At 54.6% G+C, this 23532-nt stretch overlaps 2 protein-coding genes across 5 annotated transcripts in view; one reads left to right on the plus strand and one right to left on the minus strand.

The window, feature by feature from the left end:
• Positions 1-7425, minus strand: part of SF3A1 (splicing factor 3a subunit 1) — a 19431-nt gene extending 12006 nt beyond the window's left edge. The window contains exons 1-2 of the mRNA XM_082354102.1: positions 7284-7425; positions 4440-4561 (exon numbers count right to left, since the gene is read on the minus strand). Coding sequence (XP_082210228.1) covers positions 4440-4561; positions 7284-7346 — 185 coding nt within the window. The 5' untranslated portion in view covers positions 7347-7425. The remainder of the gene's footprint in view (positions 1-4439; positions 4562-7283) is intronic.
• CCDC157 (coiled-coil domain containing 157) lies at positions 7375-23227 on the plus strand. 4 transcript variants are annotated; one of them, XM_082354103.1, is made up of 12 exons: positions 7544-7682; positions 10802-10941; positions 13652-13910; positions 15607-15778; positions 16479-17124; positions 17818-17895; positions 18254-18444; positions 18813-18989; positions 19158-19326; positions 20409-20548; positions 21004-21092; positions 21182-21512. In XM_082354103.1, exons 3-12 carry the CDS (start codon positions 13663-13665, stop codon positions 21429-21431), a joined length of 2160 nt encoding a protein of 719 aa, XP_082210229.1. In that variant the 5' UTR covers positions 7544-7682; positions 10802-10941; positions 13652-13662; the 3' UTR covers positions 21432-21512. The 4 variants fall into 4 exon arrangements, with proteins under 4 accessions (XP_082210232.1, XP_082210231.1, XP_082210229.1 ...); XM_082354104.1 differs by having other exon boundaries at positions 10802-10880; XM_082354106.1 differs by lacking the exon at positions 10802-10941 and having other exon boundaries at positions 7375-7682.
• The last annotated feature ends 305 nt before the right edge of the window (positions 23228-23532 follow it).

Consider the following 23532-nt stretch of genomic DNA (forward strand, 5'->3'; position numbering starts at 1 on the left):
GCAAGCCCCATTCTTGCCATCACCTATCACTCAAACTAGCCCGTCCCTCAACACAGCAGAGGTCCTCTTCGAGACTCCTGGCATCAGCGGCCAGTGCCCCCTGCCTCCTTCGGCCTGCGCAGGCCTCCTCTACCGCAGGGTCTCCAGACCTCCATCATTCCTGCAGCTCCTCTGCCAGTCTTGCCATTTCCAAAACCATCTGGACTATTGCTTTTTTCTTTTAATAAAATTTATTTACTTTAAAAAATGTACTTAAGAAGGCATGGGAATTCCCTGGTGTCCAGTGGTTAGGACTCCGTGCTCTCACTGCCGAGGGCCTGGGTTCAATCCCTGGTTGGGGAACTAAAATCCCACAAGCCATGGCACAGCCGGGGCGGGGTGGGAAGGCAAGTATTACTACTTCAGATAAAAATCATTATGGCTTTACTAACAAAAGGCAGTCATAAAATTCAATACAATGAAAACAAAGTAACATGGTTAAAGTTTAGCTGAAGTTTGCTGAGATTGAGGCCAGTTCTCTTAGTTAAAAGTGGGATGACTAAGTGCTGGGGAGGTATTAAAAGATATGCTAGCACCAAAGTGAGACTCTGTCCTTTGGGTAACAAGAAGGAAGAAAAAAAATATGAAATTTAATGGGATTTAATGCCTTGTCCAAATATTGGCTAAAATCACCTCATTTACTACTGGGTGAGGCTCATATAGGAAACACTGTTCTCCAAGGACCGCATCTGTGCTGCTGCATAAGGCGCATTCACATGACAGGGGAGTGGTGAGAACGGCAGGGAGGTCCCCATCTCTCTCTGTATCTGGAATAGTTTCCCACATACACCCTATGTCCCCAGTTTGTATGCATTTTTTAAAAATTAATTTATTTTTTATTTTTGGTTGCACTGGGTCTTCGTTGCTACACGCGGGCTTTCTCTAGTTGTGGTGAGTCGGGGGTTACTCTTCATCGTGGCGCGCAGGCTTCTCATTGCGGTGGCTTCTCTTGTTGCGGAGCACGGGCTCTAGGAGCGCAGGCCTCAGCAGCTGTGGCACATGGGCTTAGTTGCTCCGCGGCATGTGGAATCTTCCCAGACCAGGGCACGAACCCGTGTCCCCTGCATTGGCAGGCAGATTCTTAACCACTGGGAAGTCCCCCAATTTGTATGCCTTTAAACCCTCAGAATGAAAAATGTCTCTCTCATGATGTGTAGGGAACCCTGATTTTTTTAAAGAATCCCAACAGTAATATTTCAAGGTGCCACACATCCACAACATCTATGGAAGTGAACTAACCTTAAAGACACAAGATGTGGACACATTCAAGTTTTGGGTTCACTACTGACTCACCAAGTTACCAAACTTCTCTTTGACTCAATCTCCCATGCGTAAAATATGGCAAAAACCACCTTCTCTCCCTACTTTGAAATACTGAGAAAATCGAATTAGTTAATGAGATGCCAAAGTCTTTTTGAATCATACAGTGGCCTGCAAATGCCAGGGACTGTTACTCCTATGAAGGCTAGAAGGGGCTGTCCTATAAAGATGAGAGATGATCTGGGGGGCTTCCATCACTCCTCTGACCAGAGCCCTGCACTCAGAGGTGCCCCAAACACACCAAAGGACAGCTCCAGAGGCTGGTGGCACCCGGGTCACTCCACTTTCATACCCTGGCCCTGTCAGTTGAAGACAGGGCAGGACACAGGGTGCAGGTGACGCTGTGCCCCAGTTTAGCCACCATGGCAGTGGTCATCAGCACCCTGGCTAGCTCCTCCACAAGTTCTGGTCACACTCTGCAGCGTGACTAACACCATGAGGTCTGAATGTGACAATGCATTAGTCCAGCTGAAACCCCATGCTTGAGGAAGAAGCATTCTTCCACCCTCTTAAATAATGCAAACCACACAAGGAGGAGGGTAAATGTGCATTTAAATATGGCTAAACTAGGCCACCATACAAAGGGCTGCTAGAAATAGGGGCTCTGGTTGTCTCCTCTACCACCGCCTCCTAAGCCATAACCTCACATCTAGGAACAATCTGAAATACAAAACAACAAGAACGCAGGCATGTTCATTCCAAGCTACTGTTGCTTTAAATTAGCTTAATGTTAATTTTAGAATTATATTTTCTAACACAAGGAATAGATTTCAGCAGAAAAAGACATGATTCTGACTCAACCTAGCTGGTGGGACTTTTTAAGAGTAATTTCCCTTAATTTCTTGACAGGAAAATGCAGGGAAGGGAAGACCAAACCTAGAGAGAAAAAACTCCTTTTGGAAAACCACACTGGGTTGGTGATTTTTTACTCTATGCTCAATGAATCAATACATGTGAACCCAATAGAAGTAAAGCAGAGGGTCCTGCATGTTTGCTTTTAACCCAGTGAGATGCTGCTCTGTCCCTTCATTGCAACGTAAACAAAAGCAAGTCCACAGATTTCAGAAATGCCTACAAGGCAATCATCATAGTCAAAAATAGATCTAGAGATGTGGACATATAGATTTATTATTAACGGAACTTGGAGAGATTCTTATTTTTGTGGCTGGCACAAAATTATTGGAAAGCTACTTGGCAAAATAAGAAATATTTTAAAATGCTCTTTTAGCCAGTAATGTGCCACACAGAATTTTCTTCTAGGAAAACAATCTAAAAGGGAAAGAAAATGCTCAGAGACTTCCCCATAGCTTCGTTTGCCAAACTGAAATGTTGGAAACAACTTCAAAGGAAAATACAGAGGAGTCAGCCAAGTCAAGGAAGGCCCATCACCTTAACATGGTGCATCCTTTCCAGAGAGGACCATGCAGCACCAGGAGACCATGGACCAACACAGGAAAATGCTTACAATACAGTGCAAATGGAAAAAGCAGGATATGAAAGTATCTCTACTAGTATTACAAGAATCTAAAAAAGGATGCCAAGGGCCAGAAGGAAAAAGGAAAAAGTGAAAACAGCTAGTAGAAGCTATTCTGGTCGCGAGACTGTGGTGATTCTTCCTCTTACACTCTTCCTATTTATTGTTTTAAATAGGAAAACATATCAGGAGGTGGATTCCCTGGTGGCACAGTGGTTAAGAATCCGCCTGCCAATGCAGGGCACATGGGTTCGAGCCCCGGTCTGGGAAGATCCCACATATTGCGGAGCACCTAAGCCCACGTGCCACAACTGCTGAAGCCCATATGCCTAGAGCCCGTGCTCTGCAACAAGAGAAGCCCGTGCACCGCAACAAAGAGTAGCCCCCGCTCGCCACAACTAGAGAAAGCCTGCACGCAGCAATGAAGACCCAACGCAGCCAAAAGTAAATTAATTAAAAAAAAAAAAAAAAATCAGGGGACAAGGGGAAGAATGAGCATTGCTATGAAATATTAAACTTATAAACACAACACCTGCTGCCCTAAATCTGACATGGCCTGATAATGTTCAATCAAGCACAGAGCTGTTTTAACCCAATATCCAGGTTGGTCAAAGCCTTTGAAATGTGAAAGGTTAACCCGCATGGAGCCTGACACAGTGAAAGACATCAACCAGAGTAACCTCTTTCTGTTTCATTTTATAAAGAGGTTGAGAAAGGAAGGACCCATATGTTAAATGATGTATCATGATGGGGATGCTGCCTCAGGGTCAAGGTGTGGCTCCCTGGAGAGCACATGCCCTGACTGAGGGCAGCAGTCTGCTCAGGCCAGCGACTGCTTCCATGCAAGGAGCCGTCCAATTCATCAAGAGAAGCCAGAAATCCAGATTTACTGTGCAATCTCATTTTTAAACAGTGACAACTAATTCAAAAGTTAAAAAAATATATATTGTTGAGAATGAACAAAAAGATCTGTAGGCTGGATGCGGCCTGCTGGCTGCCAAAGGAATACTTGAAATGCCCTAAACTAAGGGATGGTTGACCTTTGGAGTCAAGTGGCCATCAAGAAGACTCCATCTGAGGAAGTGTAATGGGGAGGAACAAGAGGAGATCAAGCTGATTTCCATGCCATCTGAGGTAATAGCTACATGATGTACCTGAACTGCACTCAGTCCCCTCACCCCTGCCTCACAACAATTCTGAGGTGGTATTTTATTCCATTTTGCAGATGGGTCAAAGGAAATGCAGTCCTTGCACAATGAGAATGATCAACTCCCTTTTGTCTTCCTAAGACCAGTAGCTCAGATACAGACACACATTACCCATGACAAAGCAGTTTTCCAGGTATTTCCTCAGGCTCGGTTTGGAAGCACAGGTTCTTGGTGACTCTGGAGCTGGGTGTGCCTTGTACTCTGCCATCGGCATACCATGTTAGAGATGCCAGTCCTGCCCACTGCCTACCTCACACCATGTTGTGGTTTTAGATGAGCTGACAGGCCTAAGCCAACAATACCACTCTAAAAACCCAAGTGTTACCCTTGTGCAAATTCAGGAGCTCTTGATGCTAAAATCTACCCGTGACCCACACGAGCAGGAGTAGCTATGTTACCTGGCCACGAAGCTGGCAGTCTTGTCAACGATATTCCTGACCTCTGGAGGAGGGTAAATAATACCCACCACTGGCTTGGAAGGGGTAGAATCCTCCTTTGAAGATGCTTCCTCTTCCGTGGGCTGTGAAAACAGGAAAAGGAAGGTCTTAAAGTTCCTGGCTTGGTGCCAGATGCCCACCATTAAACTCCTCTAGGATATTATTGAGAATACAGACTCTCCCGCCCAATTCATTGAGACTTTCCTCGAGTCAGGAACCTCTGCTCCAGAAGAGCCGCTCTCTCAACTGCTCTGTGCTTGCATGGGACTTTCCCAGGGAACCAATGAAAAGAGCAGCCTCCCTGGCTCCCCTCCAGCTAGAGCATCTCTGTGACACTGGGAATCTGCATTTTTACCAAGTGTCCATGTGATTTAGATGGAGGGGGGAAATCTAACCACGTTCTGAGAAACCACATTCCAGAATCCAGAAGGCCATGCCTGTATCCCCACCCTTGGATGTGCCTGATACGGGATATGTAAGAATTGTCTGCTGAATAAAGAAATGGGAAACTCCTTGCTGGCCACTTCTTCTGCCTTGAATGCCCTTTCCCTCTGCATCTATTCCATAGTCTAAACCGTCACTTAATGTTCAAATGTTAATGTAAAATGTACTCAACATTAACTGCCCCATAAATTCCAATATTCTTTCCTCACCAGCTTCTTCCCCTTAGTAACCAAAGGGTCAAGTCTCTCATTTTAGAAAAACAAATTTTCTCCCCTGCCTTCATGTTCCTTTCTGCTACTGCCTTCTCCCCACCCTCCTCTGGTAGCTAAACAGCCTGAGTTCTCTCAGCCTTGCCATTCCCACTTGCTCACCTCCCATTTGATCCCCCTTCATTTCAAGTGCTCATGCCAAAGTCAGAAATGACGGCCTACAGCCAGCTACATCGGTTATCTGGCTGTGTGACCAGTGACCGCTCTTTCACAAAACTCTCAACTCCCAGGTCCCATTCTCACCTGTATTTCCTTCTTGCTCACCATTCCATCCAATGTTCTCTCCTGGCTCCTGTTTCACCTCCTGCCCTCTAGTGTTAGGGGTCCCCAAAATTCTGTTCTTGGTTCTCTTCACACTATACACACTGTCCTCAGTCAGGCACTTACAAAATGTCCTCCACTTCCCCTAGCACCTGTAGGCTGAACCATTCTACCCACATCAACGTCCCACATCACTCTTATGTGCCACACAGCTTTAGATCCAGCAGTCCTGGGCACTTTCATCTCTAACCGCTTTCCTCATGAACGGCCAACCATGCCTCCAGTCATCCAGGGCAGAAACGTGGGTCTCTTCTCCCTTCCTCAGCCTACACGTTCAATGATAAGAACATTTATCAAGCACAGAGTAGGTTCCATATACTTTCCTAAGCACCTTAAACATATTAAATCTATAACCCTTACAGAGCCCTAAGAGATTAAGTATCCTTATTATTATATTATTGTCTTGTCATTTTACAGATGACAAACTGAGGAATGGAGACCTTAACTGGCCCAATGGCAGAACCAGGATTCCAATGTAACACTTTGGAGGGAGAGCCTGCACCATCAGCCCTTTTGTGATTTGAGCTTGCCCATCCCCTCTGTCCCATGCCCCAGCCACAATCTAGGCCAGGCTCTCAACATCTTTTGAATAACATGACTAACCTGTCCTCCTAGCAATTCTCCCCATCACTGTTTACCTGAATTTCTGAAATACAAATATGTCACTATCCGGCTTACATCCCTTCCTTTTCTCCCAATAGCCTGCCAGGAAAAGTTCAAATCCCCAGAAATACACCTCTTAACCACCACTTTCCCAATCCTATGCTTTAACCTTCTTTACTCTTGACAAGAGGCACCATCTGATTCCCACCTTGGTATCTTGGCACTTATCTGGTATTACGTTGGTTATTTTTCCCCAAGATACTGGGAAAATGCCAGGGATACATAGGTACTTGCAGTGGTCAGCATACAGGATGTGCTCAATAAATGTTTGCTGAATGAATAAAGAATGGTATTTCCCTTCCCAATCACCTATCTGGTGAACTACTGATTCATTCTTCTAAACGCAATTTACCTTTCATGCCGGTGGGCTTCACCTACCTTAGTCTCACCTATATCCCACCAAAGCAATGTTGATTAGAATTCCTGTCTCCTTTGTACTTGATACTTATATCACACTGCAATTACTGACCCACGTCTTTCCTCCTTAGCTGACTGAGATCTTTTGAAGGGCTGGCTGAAACTGTATCATTTATGGTAAATGAGGCAAAAACATTTATTGAGTATTCACTTATATCTATCTCCCCACTAGTCTGTGAGCTCCCTAAATAAAGCAGGAGCTGCGATTCATTCATTCCGTCGGAGCCTGGCACGGTGTCTGGCTTAGAGTAAGCACTACACAGATGCTGAGAATTAACGTTCAAAGATGCACTGTGCAGGCTGGGAAATTAGGGACTCCTGAGCAAAGACTGGGGGCCGGTGGGCCCAATTAACACAGAAGACCGGTGGATGCGCTGGATCCGTTCTTCTTAAACTTTAATGAACCACCTTGGGATCTTGTTAAAATGCAGATTCTGATTTAAAAGGTCTAGGGTGGAAACTCAGAATTTCTAATCAACTCCCAGGTGATGCTAGCCGGTCCGCGGACCACACTTTGAGAACTACTGTTCTAACAGGCTTGTTTCGCTAACAGAAGGTAGGCGGGAAGCGCGCTGCCTCCTGGGACCTGGAGTCCCTCCAAGCCCTTCCAAACCGCCGTTTCTTCCTGCACGAGTAAAGAGGGCCCGCGCCCGAGGGGAGGGCCCAGGTCGAGGTGCGGGGGTCGCGGTACCTGTTTGGGCTCGGTGGCCGCGGGCGGCGGCGGGGGCACCGCCTGCACGGGTCCGGCCGGCATGACTGCGACGCTCAGGGCTGCCAGTCCGCCTCTGTATAGGTGAGCGGTGTGGCGTCAAAGCGGCTTCCCCGTACCAACAGTACAACAAGCTCGCAAGATGGCGGCAGCCAAGCAAGTCTTCGCCGAGGGAGGGGGGCGAGGCTGACGCACTTCCGGGGCCGCCCCTTCTCCGTGACGTAAATTCCCGCCCCTCCCTCTCGAGAGACGCCGTTGCCGTGGCAGCGGTCGGGGAGCCGGGACAGGTTTTGCCGGGGATCCCAGGAGCGGCAGGCGCACCTGGGGGTAGTTTCATGAGCCGACCAGACACAGTGGCTGAGGCTGCGACGCCGGAGACTGGTGAGACGTTTTACATCTCCCGCCGACGCCCTCGCACGCACCCCACGGCCCCGGCCCCCCTCTCCTTTACTCCACCAGAAGATTCCTCTCTCCCTCCGACCCCCGCCTTCCAAGGCCCCCGCTCTCTCCCATTGGCCTCCCACTTTGGCCAAAGCCCCGCCTCCCTATTCCCCCAGCCCCCTCTTTTGCTTTCAGGCCCACCTCTTTCAGACCCCCTTCCCAAATCTCAATCCCTAATTCCCACGGGTTCCTTTTCCCGCGGACCTGCCTTTTCCAGTTCCACCCCTGCCTTCCATAGTCAAGCCCTCAAACCCCGTAGACCAATTCAAATCAAGGCTTCTTCTTTAGGCTCCACCCCTCACGCCCGCAGGTTGGTCCCTGCGGACCACTTCCCCGCTCCGCAGTACATCTCGAATCCCGCCCTTTCCGCTTCCCCTCCTGAGAGCCTCTCCTCCCTTTCCCCTCTCTCCCAACTCCTGAACCCTTGCCTGGACTTCAATTTCTTCACCTGTGAAATGGGGGGTGGGGGAGGGGGGATAGGAAAAGATGCCCTCCCAAGTCTCCTCCCCGTCTCTCTTCCTCACATACACACCATAGCTGGCTTATGTCATTGTTATTATTAATGTTGAATTATAATGATAGTTAGGCTTTATTGAACACGTACCATGAGCCAGACCGTGTGCCAAACACTACATGCATTCCATCATTTATTTCGTATAGCAACTTACTTACAGGTGAGGACAGTGAGGTTCACATCCTCAGTTCACATGGTGGAGTGGGAATCCAAACCCAGGTCATTCTTCTCTACTAGTGCAGTTACTTACTCCTTTGTCTTCACTGGATTCCTTCAGTGTCCCCAGGGATCCAGGCAATTAGCACTCCTGAGTCAGAGACTGACACTGCCATTTAGATGGTTTTAGAGTTTCCAAAGTGTTTCCATGGGTTCACTGGCCAGGAGGGAGGCATAATCTTTACCTGAGGGGTAGAGTCCCAGGGGTCACGAGAGAGAAGCAGGAGAAGAGAGGGAAGGGACTCGAATGTTGAACGGGAGTGCAGGAAAGGCTCCTTCACTTCTCTGCGAGTTAAAAGTCCACCTTGGGCTGAGGGGCCTGAGGAGAGGCAGAGTTACCTGCTGCTCCCACCACAGGGTAGTGGTGGCTCAATTAGTGCCAGCACTTGTGTGATCTCAGGAACAGTGCGGGGCTGGCAGCTTCAGGGCGAGGGTTCTACTCAGGACCCAGGAATTACAGAGAAAGCCTGTGTCAAATGTTCCTTCACTTGACACACACACACACGTGTTTCTTAAAACAGGCTTGTATCTGCAAACCCCCACTGTTCAGAAGAAACGACGTAGGGTAACCTCGGATGTTTTTCTATGTTGTGTTTTGCTCTCATATATTCTTACTGCTTTGGCATTTGCTGCTGCTCATCAGAACCAGAATCTAACATCTGGCCCCAGATGGCCCCGGATGGCAGCTGTAGTTATTTGAGGGTGAACAGGTTACTGTTTCTTTTTTTTTTTTAATTTTTATTTATTTACTTATTTTTTATAGTTGGCTGTGTTGGGTCTTCGTTTCTGTGCGAGGGCTTTCTCTAGTTGCGGCGAGCGGGGGCCAGTCTTCATCGCGGTGCGCGGGCCTCTCACTATCGCTGCCTCTCTTGTTGCGGAGCACAGGCTCCAGACGCGCAGGCTCAGTAGCTGTGGCTCACGGGCTTAGTTGCTCCGCGGCATGTGGGATCTTCCCAGACCAGGGCTCGAACCCGTGTCCCCTGCATTGGCAGGCAGATTCTCAACCACTGCGCCACCAGGGAAGCCCAAGGTCACTGTTTCTTAATGTCTGCACAAGCAAGCTCCTGAGTTCCAGGTGCTTTGCCACCTGAAAACCCTTCCTCCCGGGGTGGGATTTCTTGCTTGCTGTATTTATTTCCTTCCTGCCATTCCAGGAAGGAAACCCAGAATGTTTCAGTCGGTTCTTCTGTTTGTTTCTGCCTCATTCTTTGGGGACATAACACCTCATGGGTGGCAATATCTTATGAGAGGCCATCACTGGGGCAACATTTGTATGTGGGAAGTGGACCTGTGTGTGTGTGTGTGTGTGTGTGTGTGTGTGTGTGTGTGTGTATTGTAGGGACTCATCACCCCACCTGAGGGTGGAACTGTAGAGCTGACACACCAAGACTTGCCCCCTGCAGAGTCCCTCAGACATAGATGGTGCTTCCTGCGGGACAGTGCTCTGTGTGCCCTGCTCTGTCCCTATCCCTGACACAATGCCCAACATGTAGAAGATACTCAGTCACCATCTGCTTAATGAACACAGGATCTGACCCCCTACCCCTGCACTGTCCGATATAGTACCCACCAGCCCATGTGGTGCTGTATATGAAAATGGTGGCTGGTCCAAATTGGGATGTGCTATAAGTGTCAAATAGACATTGGATTTTGAGACTTAATGCAAAAAAATAGACTTAATATTTTATATTGATTTAACATTGAAGAGATATTTTGGGTATATTAAGTTAAGTAATATATGTTATTAAAATTAATTTACCTCTTTCTTTTTAGTTTTTTTAATGTGGCGAGTATAAAATTTTAAAACCCATACATGGCTTGCATTATATTTCTTTTGTCCAGTGCTGCTCTAGAAGTAGTATGGCCTGAAGACAGAGCAGAGATGTTGGACTCAAGAGCTCCAGCTCCCTGAGTGATCTTGGGCTAGCCCCCTAACTTCCCAAAGCCTCAGTTTCCTCATCTGTTTAAAGGAGGTGGATTTGGGGACTTCCCTGGCGGTCTAGTGGTTAGGACTCTGCGCTTCCAATGCAGAGGGTGCAAGTTCAATCCCTGGTCAGGGAACTAAGATCCCACGTGCCACGTGGTGCAGCCAAAAAATAAAAATAAATAAATAAAGGAGGTGGATTTGGGAAGTGGCCGATAGTAGGTCCTGTAGTCAGAGCCAGCAGTGCTCAGGCTCAAGGCTGGCAACCCCACCTGCCCTTTCCCTCACCCCATCCTCCAGCCTGAAACAACCCCCTTCTTTTGGGACAGCCTCCTCCCTGCCCCCCACCCCCAGGAAGCCCTCCCTGAGTGCCCACTCCCTCACTCTCCCTTCATCCACTCTCAGGGACTGCAGAGCTGGACACGGGAAGCCAGGCACCTGGCTGAGCCTCTGACCCTCTGACCCTGAGCCCGAAAGCCCACAGGCAAGTCCAAGAGCCGGGGACACTCAGACATCCAGCTCCACGGACAGGCACCTGTGCAGAGGTGAGGACAGGGCCCAGTCCTCTGGGAGGCCGGAGAGGCTGGCTTGCCCTCAGGAACCACCCTGGGGCCTCTGAGTTTCCCTGCACCTGTGGGCACAGGCAGGCCCTCAGGTCCCAGCCCAGGTGGCCAGGTCATACTGCAGTGAACTCAAAAACGGTCTAAGTGCTCACAGGGAGACAGATTCCCAACTGCAAATAATGACTCAATGATTCCATGCCACTGTGGTGTGTACTGGGAGGGAAAAGCACAGGCTGCTTTGAGAATGTGTAACAGGGGACCTCACCAGCCCGGGGACCTGAGGGAGGCATCTTATTTAGACAGAGTATGGGGAGGAAGCATATTCTGCGGGGGTGAGACGCCGAGGTGCGAGGGGGTGCTGGGCAGAGGGGAGAGGGCGACCCTCAGGAAGGCTGGGGCAGTGGTCTGGGGGAGGTGGCGGGTGTGGAGCAGTGTTGATGGACAGAGGTGGTGGGTTCTCAGTGTGGGTGGGATGTGGAGCTGGCAGTACTGGGTGCCTGGATGTGGGGATAAAGGAAAGGGATTCGAGGAAGTGCCCAGGTGCTTCCAGTGAGGGTGCCATTTTCTGCGATGAGGAAGGTTGGGAGATGGAAACAGGTTGGAGGAAGAGAGGTTTCCCCGCCAGGCCTGGACTTCCTGGGGGCCTAAATCCTGCCCAAGGAGCCCCTGCTGCAGGGTGGGGCTTTGGTGCAAGGAACTTTCTGCTGCTGAGAAAACCACAAAGGACAAGGGGCCCCACTGCAGGGTGGGGAGGGACCAGGGCTCGGCATCCACAGGGCTGCTGGCTCTGACACCTGCTGTCAGAGGCCTGCGAAGAGCCATGGGAGGGGCCAGACCTTCTGAGTCAAGGGCCAGGGATGGTTCATCCAAATCACTGTCTTCTGATGTCCACACACGGCAAAGATGGAAGGGGAGCAATCTGTGCGGGCCGCAGGGGAGAACAGGAAATATGGAAGGTAGACAGCAGCTCCAGACAAGGATGGTCTTTGCTATTGTTACTGCTAGTAATAGTAATCACAGTAATAATAGTTACTATGGCTGCAGAACTTTTACTGGTGCCTTGTCCTGGACCAAGCACTTTTTTATTTTTTTTTATTTTTTGCTGCGTTGGGTCTTCCTTGCTGCCCGCAGGCTTTCTCTAGTTGTGGTGAGCAGGGGCTACTCTTTGTTGTGGTGCGCGGGCTTCTCATTGCGGTGGCTTCTCTTGTTGCGGCGCGTGGGCTTCAGTAGTTGTGGCACGAGGGCTCAGTAGTTGTGGCTCACGGGCTCTAGGGTGCAGGCTCAGTAGTTGTGGCACATGGGCTTTGTTGCTGCGCGGCATGTGGGATCTTCCCAGACCAGGGAACCAACCTGTGTCCCCTGCATTGGCAGGCGGATTCTTAACCACTGCGCCACCAGGGAAGTCCTGGACCAAGCACGTTACTTGCAGATACCACCTGACCTGATGGGGGACGGTGTCCCCATCTTACAAGTGAGACAGCTGGAGCTCAGAGGGGTGCAGTGACTTGCCCATGACCACACAGCCAGAAAGGGGCAGGACTGGGACCCCTGTATCAACATATAATGGGCCCCCTGTCACCAGAGTGATTAGGATAGCTATCCATACAAATTTTCAGGTGTTCCTCTCTTACACTTCAGGACTTGTTTTCCTCCCAAAGTCAAGGTATTTTAAATTTTCTTTGTGGATTCTTTTTTCTTTTCTCCATTCAATTACTAGTCGTTCATTTGTCAGTGAGCATCTGCAATAGGCCAGGCCCCAGGCTGCCATACTGGGGACACCACAGTGACTGAGGTGCGGTGAGGACCTGTCCTGGAGAGCAGAGGCCATTCCTCTGCGAGAGCGATCAAGGCCAAGATGGGGGAAGCCCAGAGGGAGTATCTAAGCCAGCCTGGAGGGTGCTCAGGGAAGGCTTCCTGGAGGAGGTGATGTCCGGGAACCCTGAAGGATGAGAGGAGTTAGGCAGGTGATGGGAATTGGATGGGGGAAGCATGACTCAGATGGAAGAGACAGATGGGCACGGATTCAGAAACGAGTGCCTGCACAGGAGCTGCTGCTTGTAGCTGATGGTATGTGGAGTGGAGGAGAGGGGAGGGGAGGTGACTAGAGAGGACAAGGGGAGGGGTGTGCCTGGAGGTAGGCTTTCTCCCAAGGGCCAAAGTGAGTCCTGAGGGGCTGTTGGCCAGTGCGATGTGGTCAGATAGGCTTGGCCCAGGTCTCCATAGCAGAAGTGGATCAGATTCCAGTGGGCAGGCCTGTGGCCCAGCTGGAACTGCTGCTGCAGTCCAGGCAGGAGACGAGAGTGGCCAGGGGTGGTCCAGTGCTCCCCATCATACTGTAGCTACAACTGTCTTTTCGTTGTCAGTAGCCGTCCAGTGCTTTGCTCAGGGAGGGAAGGACAGCAGGTACATCCTCATGCACAGCTGTATCCACCCAGCACTTAGCAGGGGCCTGGCGCACACAGGTCCTCAGAGGGACTTGTGGACCGAGGGAATCAGTAGTGTGGGCGTGGGGTAGGGTGGATGAGAGGGAGGCTGGTGAGGTCACCCACAAGCAGGTCCCGAAGGGGCCAGGGAACCGCCTTCTCCCCAGGGTCGAGGTTGGATTTCAGCAGGTTTTCTGGGGTTTTCAGAAGCTTCCTGCAGCAGCAGCCGCGTGGCTCTGGCTAACGGAGATCCTCTCTGTCCACCCCAGGAGCCACGAGGATGGCACACCTGCTGGGCAGCCAGGCCTGCATGGACAGCCTGCGCAGGGACCTTACTGACCTGCAGGGTGCCATCGTGGACGTGTTCTCGCGTGCCGGGCCCGTGCGCTTCCCCTCCTGGAAGTTCCCTGACCGCATGGCCTGTGACCTGGACATGGTGGCCCTGCTAGAGCACTACGACCACGTGCCGGGTGACCCCGAGTTCACGCAGCTGTCCCACGCTGTGCTGCTGGAGCTGGTCATTGACAGGTGAGAGCCTGGACCAAACCTGGTCATCTCAGGATGTTGGCACCCACCCCATAAACCAGTAGCAGCCACAGGATCCGCTTCTGGCGGGGGTGATGACATTGATGACAACAGTCACCTTTGACTGAATGCTGTCGGGGGCCAGCTTGGTTCAGGGCCCTCACAGCGATCTCACCTGTGTCGTGCTGTGCTGTGTGTCTTATACTCCACCCTCAGGGAGTTGCTGGCCACCCTGTTGGTCTCTGTGACACCACAGCTCTGACGGCTACTTCTCCAGCCACTGCCAGCTGCTTCCTTAGGGTTTCTGTGTGTCGAGGACACTACAGCTGCTGCTCAGACTTTCCATCCCAGGCTGTTTTTCCTGTCCCTTCCATGTGTCACAGGGCCAGACACAGGATGTGCTTTTCCAAATCCTGGCCCTGCTGGGAAGGAGGCCAGTGGATTCCCCTGCAGCCCCACCACTTCTACACTGTCATTCACATTAGCATGGTCGTCAACCTCCACTCCCTGGGGACCGCAGCCCAGGCTCCATGTGCTCCAAACCTTGCATGCTAATGAAGTCACGGGGGACAGACAGGCAGGGACCCCAGCAGTTTGGGGATGACCTGCCTGGAGACAATTAGAAGCCAGGGTAACCACTCAGAGGCCTGGAGGAGCCAACGGTGTGAAAGTACTACCTGGACCCTGTAGGGGGCTGAACATGTGTGAGCCCAGAACACACCTTCCTTCCTTGTTGTGCCCTCTGCTAGGAGTGCCCCGCCTACTCGTCCCTGGACTGGCCGAGCCCGTCAGGGCCCAGTTCACCCATCCGCCTTCTAGAAAGCTGGTGCTGACCCGCCTTCCCACCCCTCGCCTGGCCCCTCTGTCCAGGCCACTCTCCACCCTCCAGTGCTGCTCATTCATTGTCCCCATTCACAGAGGAGGACACCTTGGCCCAGAGAGGGGCAGGGCCTGGAGCGGTCAGCACCCCCTCCCCCAGGCCCTCTCTGCCCAAGGGCACAGTTGGTTTGGGATGACCCTCCTGCACCTGCAACAAGTTGAGGTCATTTATCTGCCCATATGTTTTGTAAACACAGTACCTCTTCTTTTAAAACAGCCTGATTCCCATGCAAATACATACTTCTCTTCCCAACAACCCTTTTCCTTACAATTAGCCCCTGACTCAGGGTAGGATAGGGACCTGGCTCTCTCACTCCAGTCTCCGTTGTCGCAGAAGCAGCTCGTCCCACAGGAGAACCGCCCCCCCCACCAACTAGAATCAGGAAACCGCAGGGCACACTGCCCTGCACACTCACCCTGAGACCGTGCGCAGCCTCCTCCGCTCTGGGGGTCTCAGCTGGGTCCTCTGCGAGGTGAAGGCTCTGAGCCACATGATGGAAGGCAGCCACTTACCCAGCACTTTCTGAGGACTCTGGACACAACCGAGGCAAGGCCCGGCCTCCCAGAGCCTCCCAGTCCAGTGGGGAGCAGCCAGGCAGAAGTGCTGCCACCCAGGAGGCCCCGAAGGGGCCCCAAGCTTAGCCTTCAGGGAGGGTTTCCTGGAAGAAGTGGCTGTTGGGTCGGGCAGAGCATATTCTGAGATGCTCCGAGTCCCTGACGCCCGGGCCGGTTCCCAGAGCTGGAGGCTGCTGGTCGTGTGGTGTGAGGGCACACTGGCGCTGGGCTCTGCCCCAGCCAACCCTGCCATCTCTGCCCACAGGCTCCTGCTGCTGCTTCAGAGCTGCGCGAGCTACTTGGAGAACCTTGGCTTGGAGCAGACGGTGCCCCCCGCCAGGGCTGCCAGGCCCTGCATGTCTGTGGGGCTCACAGTGCGGCGCTTCTGGAACAGCCTGCTGAGGCTGGGCATGCTCATTCGGCAGGTGGCCCCCCAGGTGGGTCGGCCACCCGCTTCCCCAACTGCGGTCACCCTCACACCAGTCCACCTGCCCCAGGCTCCTCGCACACCACATGTGCACCACATCTGTCGCTGGCTCCACTCTGGAGCCCCCACTCAAGGCCCATGCAGCCTGGCAGTTCGCAATGCAGGCCTCGGGGGTCATGTGTGGGCCACCTGGTTCTGCAGTTTACACTATGGGGCTTTGGAAAAATCCTACCTAGTCTGAACCTCAGTTTGTTCATCTGTGCAGTGGGGGTGATAACAGTCCCTACCTCCCAGGGCATTGTTGGGGAATGGTGTTTGTAAGAACCCCATTTGTTATGGGTTATTCCGTAACCCTCACAACCACCTGGTGGGCAGGACCACTGTCACCATGATGGGAAGGAAACTGAAACTGAGAGTGGCTTCAGCAACACAAGAGCAGACAAGTCCGCTAAGCAAGGGCCCAGTACCCGGCAGCTGTGTCTGTCATGGTGTTACCCTCCCAGTGCCATGCATATAACAGCATGGAGCCTGGGCTTGGTAAGCTGGGGCAGCAGAAAGGAGAAGGTTCGCTCTCTCACTCACATTGGTATCAGATACCATCTGAAGGTCTGAGCATCAGGAGTGGCTGCTGTCACAGAAATCCCCAGAGAGCTGGTCACCTCCCAGGCCCATCTCCCTCACCTGCTTTCCCTTTCTTTTCCTGACTACAGAAAAGGGCAAACCAAGGGGAGACCCCCACCTCCAAGCCCACAGCCAAGGGCGAGCCAGCCAGGAGCCCTGAATTTGTGACCGCCAAGCTCATCAAGCCCGCCTCCCCAATGCCAGGCTTGCCCCAGACCTGCCAAGAGCTGGACAGACTCTCTGTCCGCATCTCCCTGCCGTGTCCAGCCAGGATGGCCGAAAACACCAGGAGTGTCCACTCCCAGACCGTGGAGACAGCCCTGGTGCCCTGTGATGCGTGCACCAGCGTGCAGGGCAGCCTGCGGGAGGTGGGCAAGATGGTCATCAGCCTGTGTCAGAGCCAGAACTTGCCCTCGTCCTTAGGCCAGTTCCAGCATCTGGTGCAGGACAGCATGGGGCTCAGGCCGCTGCCGGCCACCACCGTGGGCCACTGGGCGGCCGAGCAGAGCAAAGACCTGACACGCCTCAGCAAACACATGGGGGCCCTCACTCAGCTTGTGGGGCCCCTCAGGGCCCAGCTGGAGGAGGCTAAGGGGCAGAAGGACAGACTGAGGAAGCAAGTAGGCGAGCTGGAGCAGGCCCTGCAGCGGGAGCAGGGGGCACAGCGGCAGCAGGCGGATGAGGCCGAGCAGCGCCTGGCCCAGTGGGAGCGTGACAGGCAGCAGCTGCTCGCAGGTGTGTGCCTGAGGCCGGACCCTCAGTGCCAGGCTCTGCCACAGCCTGAGCATGGGCTTCCCCAGGAGCAGACCCCGCAACGGGGCTGTGGGTGCTGGGAGTCGGTGTGGAAGAAACCTGGACTGGGAGTGGGCAGCAGACGCAGGGAAGGGAAGGCAGGGGAAAAGGGGTGTGCTCATCAAGCCGGTTACACTGCGGGCAACTGGAGCTTAATCCCACTGGGGAACGCAGGAGCCCGTGTAGAAGTCCGAGTCGTCCCACCAGAGGGGCGAGGGAGCGGCAGATTCATACACTCACTCGTGTCGGTCACCGAAGGGGACTCCTGGGGAGTTCATCCCCTGGGTAGCTCCAGCCAGCTGAGGCCCCTCTTTGGCTTCAGTAGAAGCCGTCAGGCAGAGAGACGCAGCTATGGCACTCACAGTGGGCCAGCTCCTGCTGAAGTTGTGAGGCCTGAGGGAGTTGGGCAAGTCACCCCCGTGGAGGACACTGAAGCCCAGAGAGTCAGCCAGCTGACAGGAAGCAGAGTGGACAGGGACCCAGGCCTCCTGGCACCTCCCCAGAACTCCTCCCACAAGCCCAGGCACTCCTCCACCCTGGCCAGGGCTGCCACCATGCTGTGGGGTGCACTGGGCGTTGAGGCTGCCAGCCAGGCCCAAGGGAGCCTCTGAAGGGCCTCTCTCTCGGCTGCCATAGAAACAAGTGACCTCAAGACAAAGGTGTCCACCCTGGAGGGGGAGCTGAAGCAGCAGCGGGAGTCCACGCGGGCCGTGGGTGAGGAGCCCTGCCATGGAGCCCTGTACCGTGTGCCCTGTGCTCGGTGGCTGGACCAGCACCCTCTGTCTCTGTCTCCTGGGCTTCGGGGGCAAAGCTAAAGGGAACCACAGAGGAGGCTGGGTCTGACAGGCCACACTGTTGGGTGATGCCACCTCCCACCCAGAAAGTACCTTCTGTTTTCAGAACCCACCTCAGGCAGGGTTCAGAGCCCCATTTTGTGGCTGAGGACACTGAGGCCCAGAGATGTCCTGTGACCAGCCCCCACCTCCCAGGTCTCCTCCTGGGTCAGAGGCAGTGCAGGGACTCCCCAGGGCTCCCCCGCTCTACCCCTTCCCCCACCCGCTCAATCCTGCAGAGACGAAGGCCCAGGAGCTGCAAGAAGAGGCTGAGCACAGGGCGGAGGCTGAGAGGCAGGTGCAGCAGCTGGAAGAGCAGGTGCAGCTGCTGGCAGGGCGGCTGGACGGAGCCAGCCAGCAGATCCGCTGGGCCAGCACAGAGCTGGACAAGGAGAAGGCCCGTGTTGACAGCATGGTCCGCCACCAGGAGGTGAGGCTGGGAGCCTCGTCAGCGCCTGGGCTCCTGCAACGAAGGCTGCAGGGAGAGAAAGGGCTACACTGACGGCGGGGAGACACTGGAGACCTAAGGAGAAGAATTCCTGAGTGGCGACTGTGACTGGAAAGAAGTGGGGGCGAGGTCTGCTTTCCAGGCGGGGCAGGATCTCCAAACTTGGGGGTCCTGGCCTTGCCAGGGTTGGGGTCTGCTCCCTTCTTCCCTCCACCCCTTCCACTGCACGCATGTGCACAGACAGATGTAGCACAAGGGGGTGGGCTTGGATACAGCTGCCTCCTTTGTCCTGCGTGGCTGGGCCTGGCCCCATGGGCCTCATGGCCTCCCTCCTGCCCATCCCGGCTCAGTCCCTGCAGGCCAAACAGCGAGCCCTGCTACAGCAGCTGGACACCCTGGACCAGGAGCGTGAGGAGCTGAGGGGCAGTTTGGACGAGGCCGAGGCCCAGCGGGTCCACGTGGAGGAGCAGCTGCAGCACGTGCAGAGCGAGAGGGAGCAGGGGCAGTGCCAGCTGCGGGCCCAGCAGGTGAGAGCGGGCAGGGTGAGGGGGCAGGGGCGGCACTTCCCTTTCTCTGCAGGAACCTCCAGCCAGCTAAGCACCTGCGGGCCTGCCCCGTGCCTGGGGAGTGATGGTGATGGGGTGTCCCCAGGGGGCTGGGAGCCGGTCCTCAGCTCTGAGCCTCCCCTGCCCCAGGAGCTGCTGCAGAGCCTGCAGCGAGAGAAGCAAGGCCTGGAGCAGGCAACAGCGGATCTGCAGCTGACCATCTCGGAGCTAGAACGCGAGCTCGTGGAGTTGAGGGAGCGGGAGAGGCTGCTGGTGGCCTTTCCGGACCTGCACAGGCCTGTGGAAGCCCAGATCCAAAGTAGGGGCCTGGGGTTGGTGCGGAGGGCACGCCGGGGCTGGGGGCGGGCAACTGAGGGCTCATCAGGGCAGGACACAGGTCCACAGCAAGGGTGGCAGAGACCCCACAACACACAGGTGCTGTGCGAGTTACCCACTCCTCTGTGTGGATAGGGACACAGAGGCCCAGTGGGGAGGTGACTGCTCAGAGTCACACAGCCAAATCCAGACCCAGGTCTGGCTACCTGTGTAGCCTGTGCTCTGTACCACGTCACAGGCCAGTCCTTGCTCAGCTTCCATGTCCCCTGTCCTGGCATCTCCCCAAACTACACCGTGGGGCCAGCTCCAGGGGCACAGCCCCAACTGTCCAGTGTCCATGGGAGTGCCAGGGACCCATCTCAGTGGAAGACTGACTGCCCGGCGACGTGGGCTCTCGTCCTAACCCCTCCAGCCCCCTGAGGCTCTGGGGTGAATCCCCGTGCAGAGCTGTTGGGATGATCCACTGCAATCTAGCTTGTCATGATAAGTCGTCACTTGTGAGTGCTGGGCCCTTGTGTTACCCTGTCAGCCGCCCCGCGAGGCAGGTAGCAGCCGCTTGTGACAAACCAGGAAACTGATAACCAGAGCAGGCAGCACCTTGCCTGGGTTCAGAGTCAGGGGGAGCATCTGTCCCCCCAGCAGTGGGAAAGAACATCCTTGCTGAATTCCTGAGACTCGTATCCAAGAGCTGGCTGTGGCTTTGGACGAGTCACTGTCTCTCGGGCCCTCCGAAAACAGGTGGCCTTGGAAGAGCTTCACTTTCTTACCTATGTGCTAAATTTTTGGTGAGCTCCAGGTCCCCCTCAGCTCTCAAATTCTGCAAGGCTTTGGTCACCTCCCAGCAGGCAGGGGGGTAGGGAGCACGGGGGGAGTGGGGGGAACAAGGCCTCAGGAGAAAAAAGATGAGGTGGGAGGTCCAGTATGCTGACCCCGCCCACCTGCAGGGCCACCGACAGGGGACCCTAGGCACATACCGGCTGGCGTGTCTGCCCTCTGAGGTCCTGTCTCGTTGGGCACAAGAGGCAGACCTGATGGGGTTGGGTGCCAGATAGTGGGTCTCCACAGGCTCTGGCAACGTCACGGACGACATGGAGAAGCAGGTGCAGGCCAACGACATCCGTATCCAGGTCCTACAGGAGGAGAACAGGCGGCTGCGATCCATGCTGTCTAAGATCCGGGAGGTGGCCCAGCAGGGGGGCCTCAAGGTGGGCAGCATGGCTCCCCCACCTGAAAGGGGCCGGCCCTTGGGGACTTGGAAGAGGCCCCCAACCCAGCAGAGGTCTTCAGCTTCCCCCGGGGAATCTGCCGTCAGCCCAGCTCATTGCACATGGGGCTCTCATGACAGGTGGCTTTAGGCTGTGCTTTTGTGAACCATCTTCCACGATTCAGGAAGGCATGAGGATGTTACCGTGCCTTCTAGCTCCAAATCCCCCTCTAGCCCTTTGAACCTTTATTTCAAGTGCACCAGGAGCCTTGTGAGAAAGCAAACCTTTCCACCCTTACCACGGCTAAGGACAGGCCCTGGAAGGCTTTCCAAACCCTGCCCCTCAGAGGAAGGGGCCGTGGCGACAGGATCAGGCCCTCCCGCCTCCTCTATGACACCCTCTCTGTTCGCTGCAGAGGGGATCCTGGGCCTTTCTGAGCTTGGTTTTCTTTGCAGCTGATCCCACAGGACCAGCTCTGGACCCCTCCCAGCAAGGGAATCCACGGAGCAGCGCCCCCAGCCCAGGCCCAGAGAGCATCTCCAGGGTGAGTGAGGCTTTGTCAGAGGCGGGGCGTGTGGGGGTGGGGTGGTCCCCCTCGCTCACAGGGGATCTTGCCGTCTGGTCCTCCCTCAGGCCCCTGGGCAGGCGGCACTCACCTTGCAGCAGGACGGCCAGTGCGGGCAGGACCCTGCCGGGCCAGCCCCAGGCCTCCCCGCCTCAGCAGCCCTGCGGTCGACCCAGCAAGTCCTCCCTGGAGGATGTGACCCACTCTACCAACTGTGCCCAGAACCCCATCCGGGCCTTGGCCAGGCTGAGAAGGAGACTGTCACCAAGCCGGGGCCAGGCCGGCCCTGCATACCAGCCCCAGGAGCGGCCCACGTAGCCTGCAGTGGAGTGGGGCTGGAGGGCGGGAAGCTGGCAACCCACCCCATGTAATAAAGCCCAGGCCATCTGCTCACAGCGACCTTGGCCTCACCACACTGGCTCAGCAGGGCAAGAGTCCTTCCTTCCCTGTCCTGAGTCCCCAGCCATGTGGGTCATTGGCCAGCAGAGGCCTGGCACACTGTGCACCCTCAGTAAATGGGAGCTTCCTGCCTCCCTCCTGATAGGGGCAGTGGGGGAAGAGGACACACCGAGGGCAGAAAGAAGCTTCTAGCACCTGGGCGATGTGAAAGGCAGTCTTTTGATCCCCATAGCAAAGGCTAAGGGGTAACATGTGACTCAGTGACCCCCACCAATAAAGAGCAGGGTCAGGGTAGGGGGTGCGCAGGGGAAGGAGAGCAGCCGCCACGGTGGGCCCGGTGAGGACACCCGAGGCAAGGAAGGAGTCAGAGGCCGGGGTCCTGGCTCAGGCTCACAGAGGCAGGCAGGGACCACCCAGCTGTGAACCTGGGGATGGGGACATTAAGGATCCAAGAAAATCAGCCCCCCTTTCACTGCAGAACGCCTCACCTTCAGGAAACACAAGTCGGAAAGGGTTTCTCTAAATCCAGGAGGTTGGATCCCCAGGAGGCCACTGAAGGCAGGGCAAGCCTTCACCCAACCAGAGAGCGGGACACCCCAAGCCAGCCCTGGCTTTCCCAGGCCTGTCCCTTGGGGCCAGGGCACTGATGCCACCAGCCACACCAGGCCTGCAGTAGTCGTTTTCCTCACGAAGCCTCCAGCCTGTCCTGAGCCACCCCGCCTATGAAGGACAGGCGCTAAGACCTTGCTGAGGAGTTCTGGGTGTGGGGGTGGGATGGGAGATGCTCTTGGCTTTCTATGACAGTTTTCCCTGGTCAGGAGGCCAACAAGTAGAGCACCTCAGTTTACAGAGAAAAGTCAAGAAGAGCTGTGTGTGTAGCTGAACTGGCATGGCCACGGGCTGCCCAACTCTTGCTTCTGTGGAGCCTGGGGGCTCGCTGAGGGAGCCTGGGCTGTCTGGACTGGGCCCCTCACAGGTGAGAGCCAGCCCTCAGGTGTGCTCCCTGAGGCAGGGGGCCCAGGCCCAAGTGCAGGGGGAGGACCTGTCACGGCCCGGCTCCTCTCCGCATCCATTCAGTAGCTCACAGGTCTGTAGGTCAGACGTCCGGGCCCTGTGTGGGTGGGTTCTCTGCTCAGGGCCTTACAAGGCTGAAATCAAAGCGTCTGCCAGGGGTTTCCCTGGTGGCACAGTGGTTAAGAATCCGCCTGCCAATGCAGGGGACATGGGTTCGAGCCCTGGTCCGGGAAGATCCCACATGCCGCGGAGCAACTAAGCCCGTGCACCACAACTACTGAGCCTGTGCTCTAGAGCCGAAGAGCCACAACTACTGAGCCCGCGTGCCACAACTACTGAAGCCTGCACACCTAGAGCCCGTGCTCCGCAACAAGAAGCCACCGCAGTGAGAAGCCCGCGCACCACAACAAAGAGTGGCCCCCGCTCGCCGCAACTAGAGAAAGCCCACGCACAGCAACAAAGACCCAACGCAGCCAAAAATAAAAAATAAAATAAATAAAACTTAAAAAGCATCTGCCTTCTTTTTGCAAGGGTGTGGGACAGAATCCAGGCTCATTCTGATTGTGGGCAGAATTCTGGTTCTTGCAGCTGTCGAACTGGTGCCGCTGTCAGGGCTACTCTGGGCTCTGAGAGGCCATCCAACTTCTTGCCACGTGGCCCCTCCATCTTCAAGTCGGCAACAGAGAATTTCTCAGGCATTGAATCCCCTCCATGGTTCAAATTTCTGAATTCCTCTCCTTCCACCAGCTGGAGAAAACTCTCTACTTTTAATGGGCTCACGTGGTTAGGTCAGGCCCACTTGGATGCTTTCCCATATTAAGGTCAACTGTGCCATATAACATAACCTAATCATGGGAGTAAAATCCATCAGCGTCATAGTGCCAGGATCACATAAGGCGTGTCCATGGGGGCTGGGGGAATCTTGGGGGCCACTTTAGAATCCGCCTCCCACGGGCAGTAGACTCCAGGGCGACTTGTTTATCTTAAAACATCCACACAAATTTTA

This window comes from Balaenoptera borealis (genome assembly GCF_965194805.1).
Source record: "Balaenoptera borealis genome assembly, chromosome: 14".
NCBI lineage: Eukaryota > Metazoa > Chordata > Mammalia > Artiodactyla > Balaenopteridae > Balaenoptera > Balaenoptera borealis.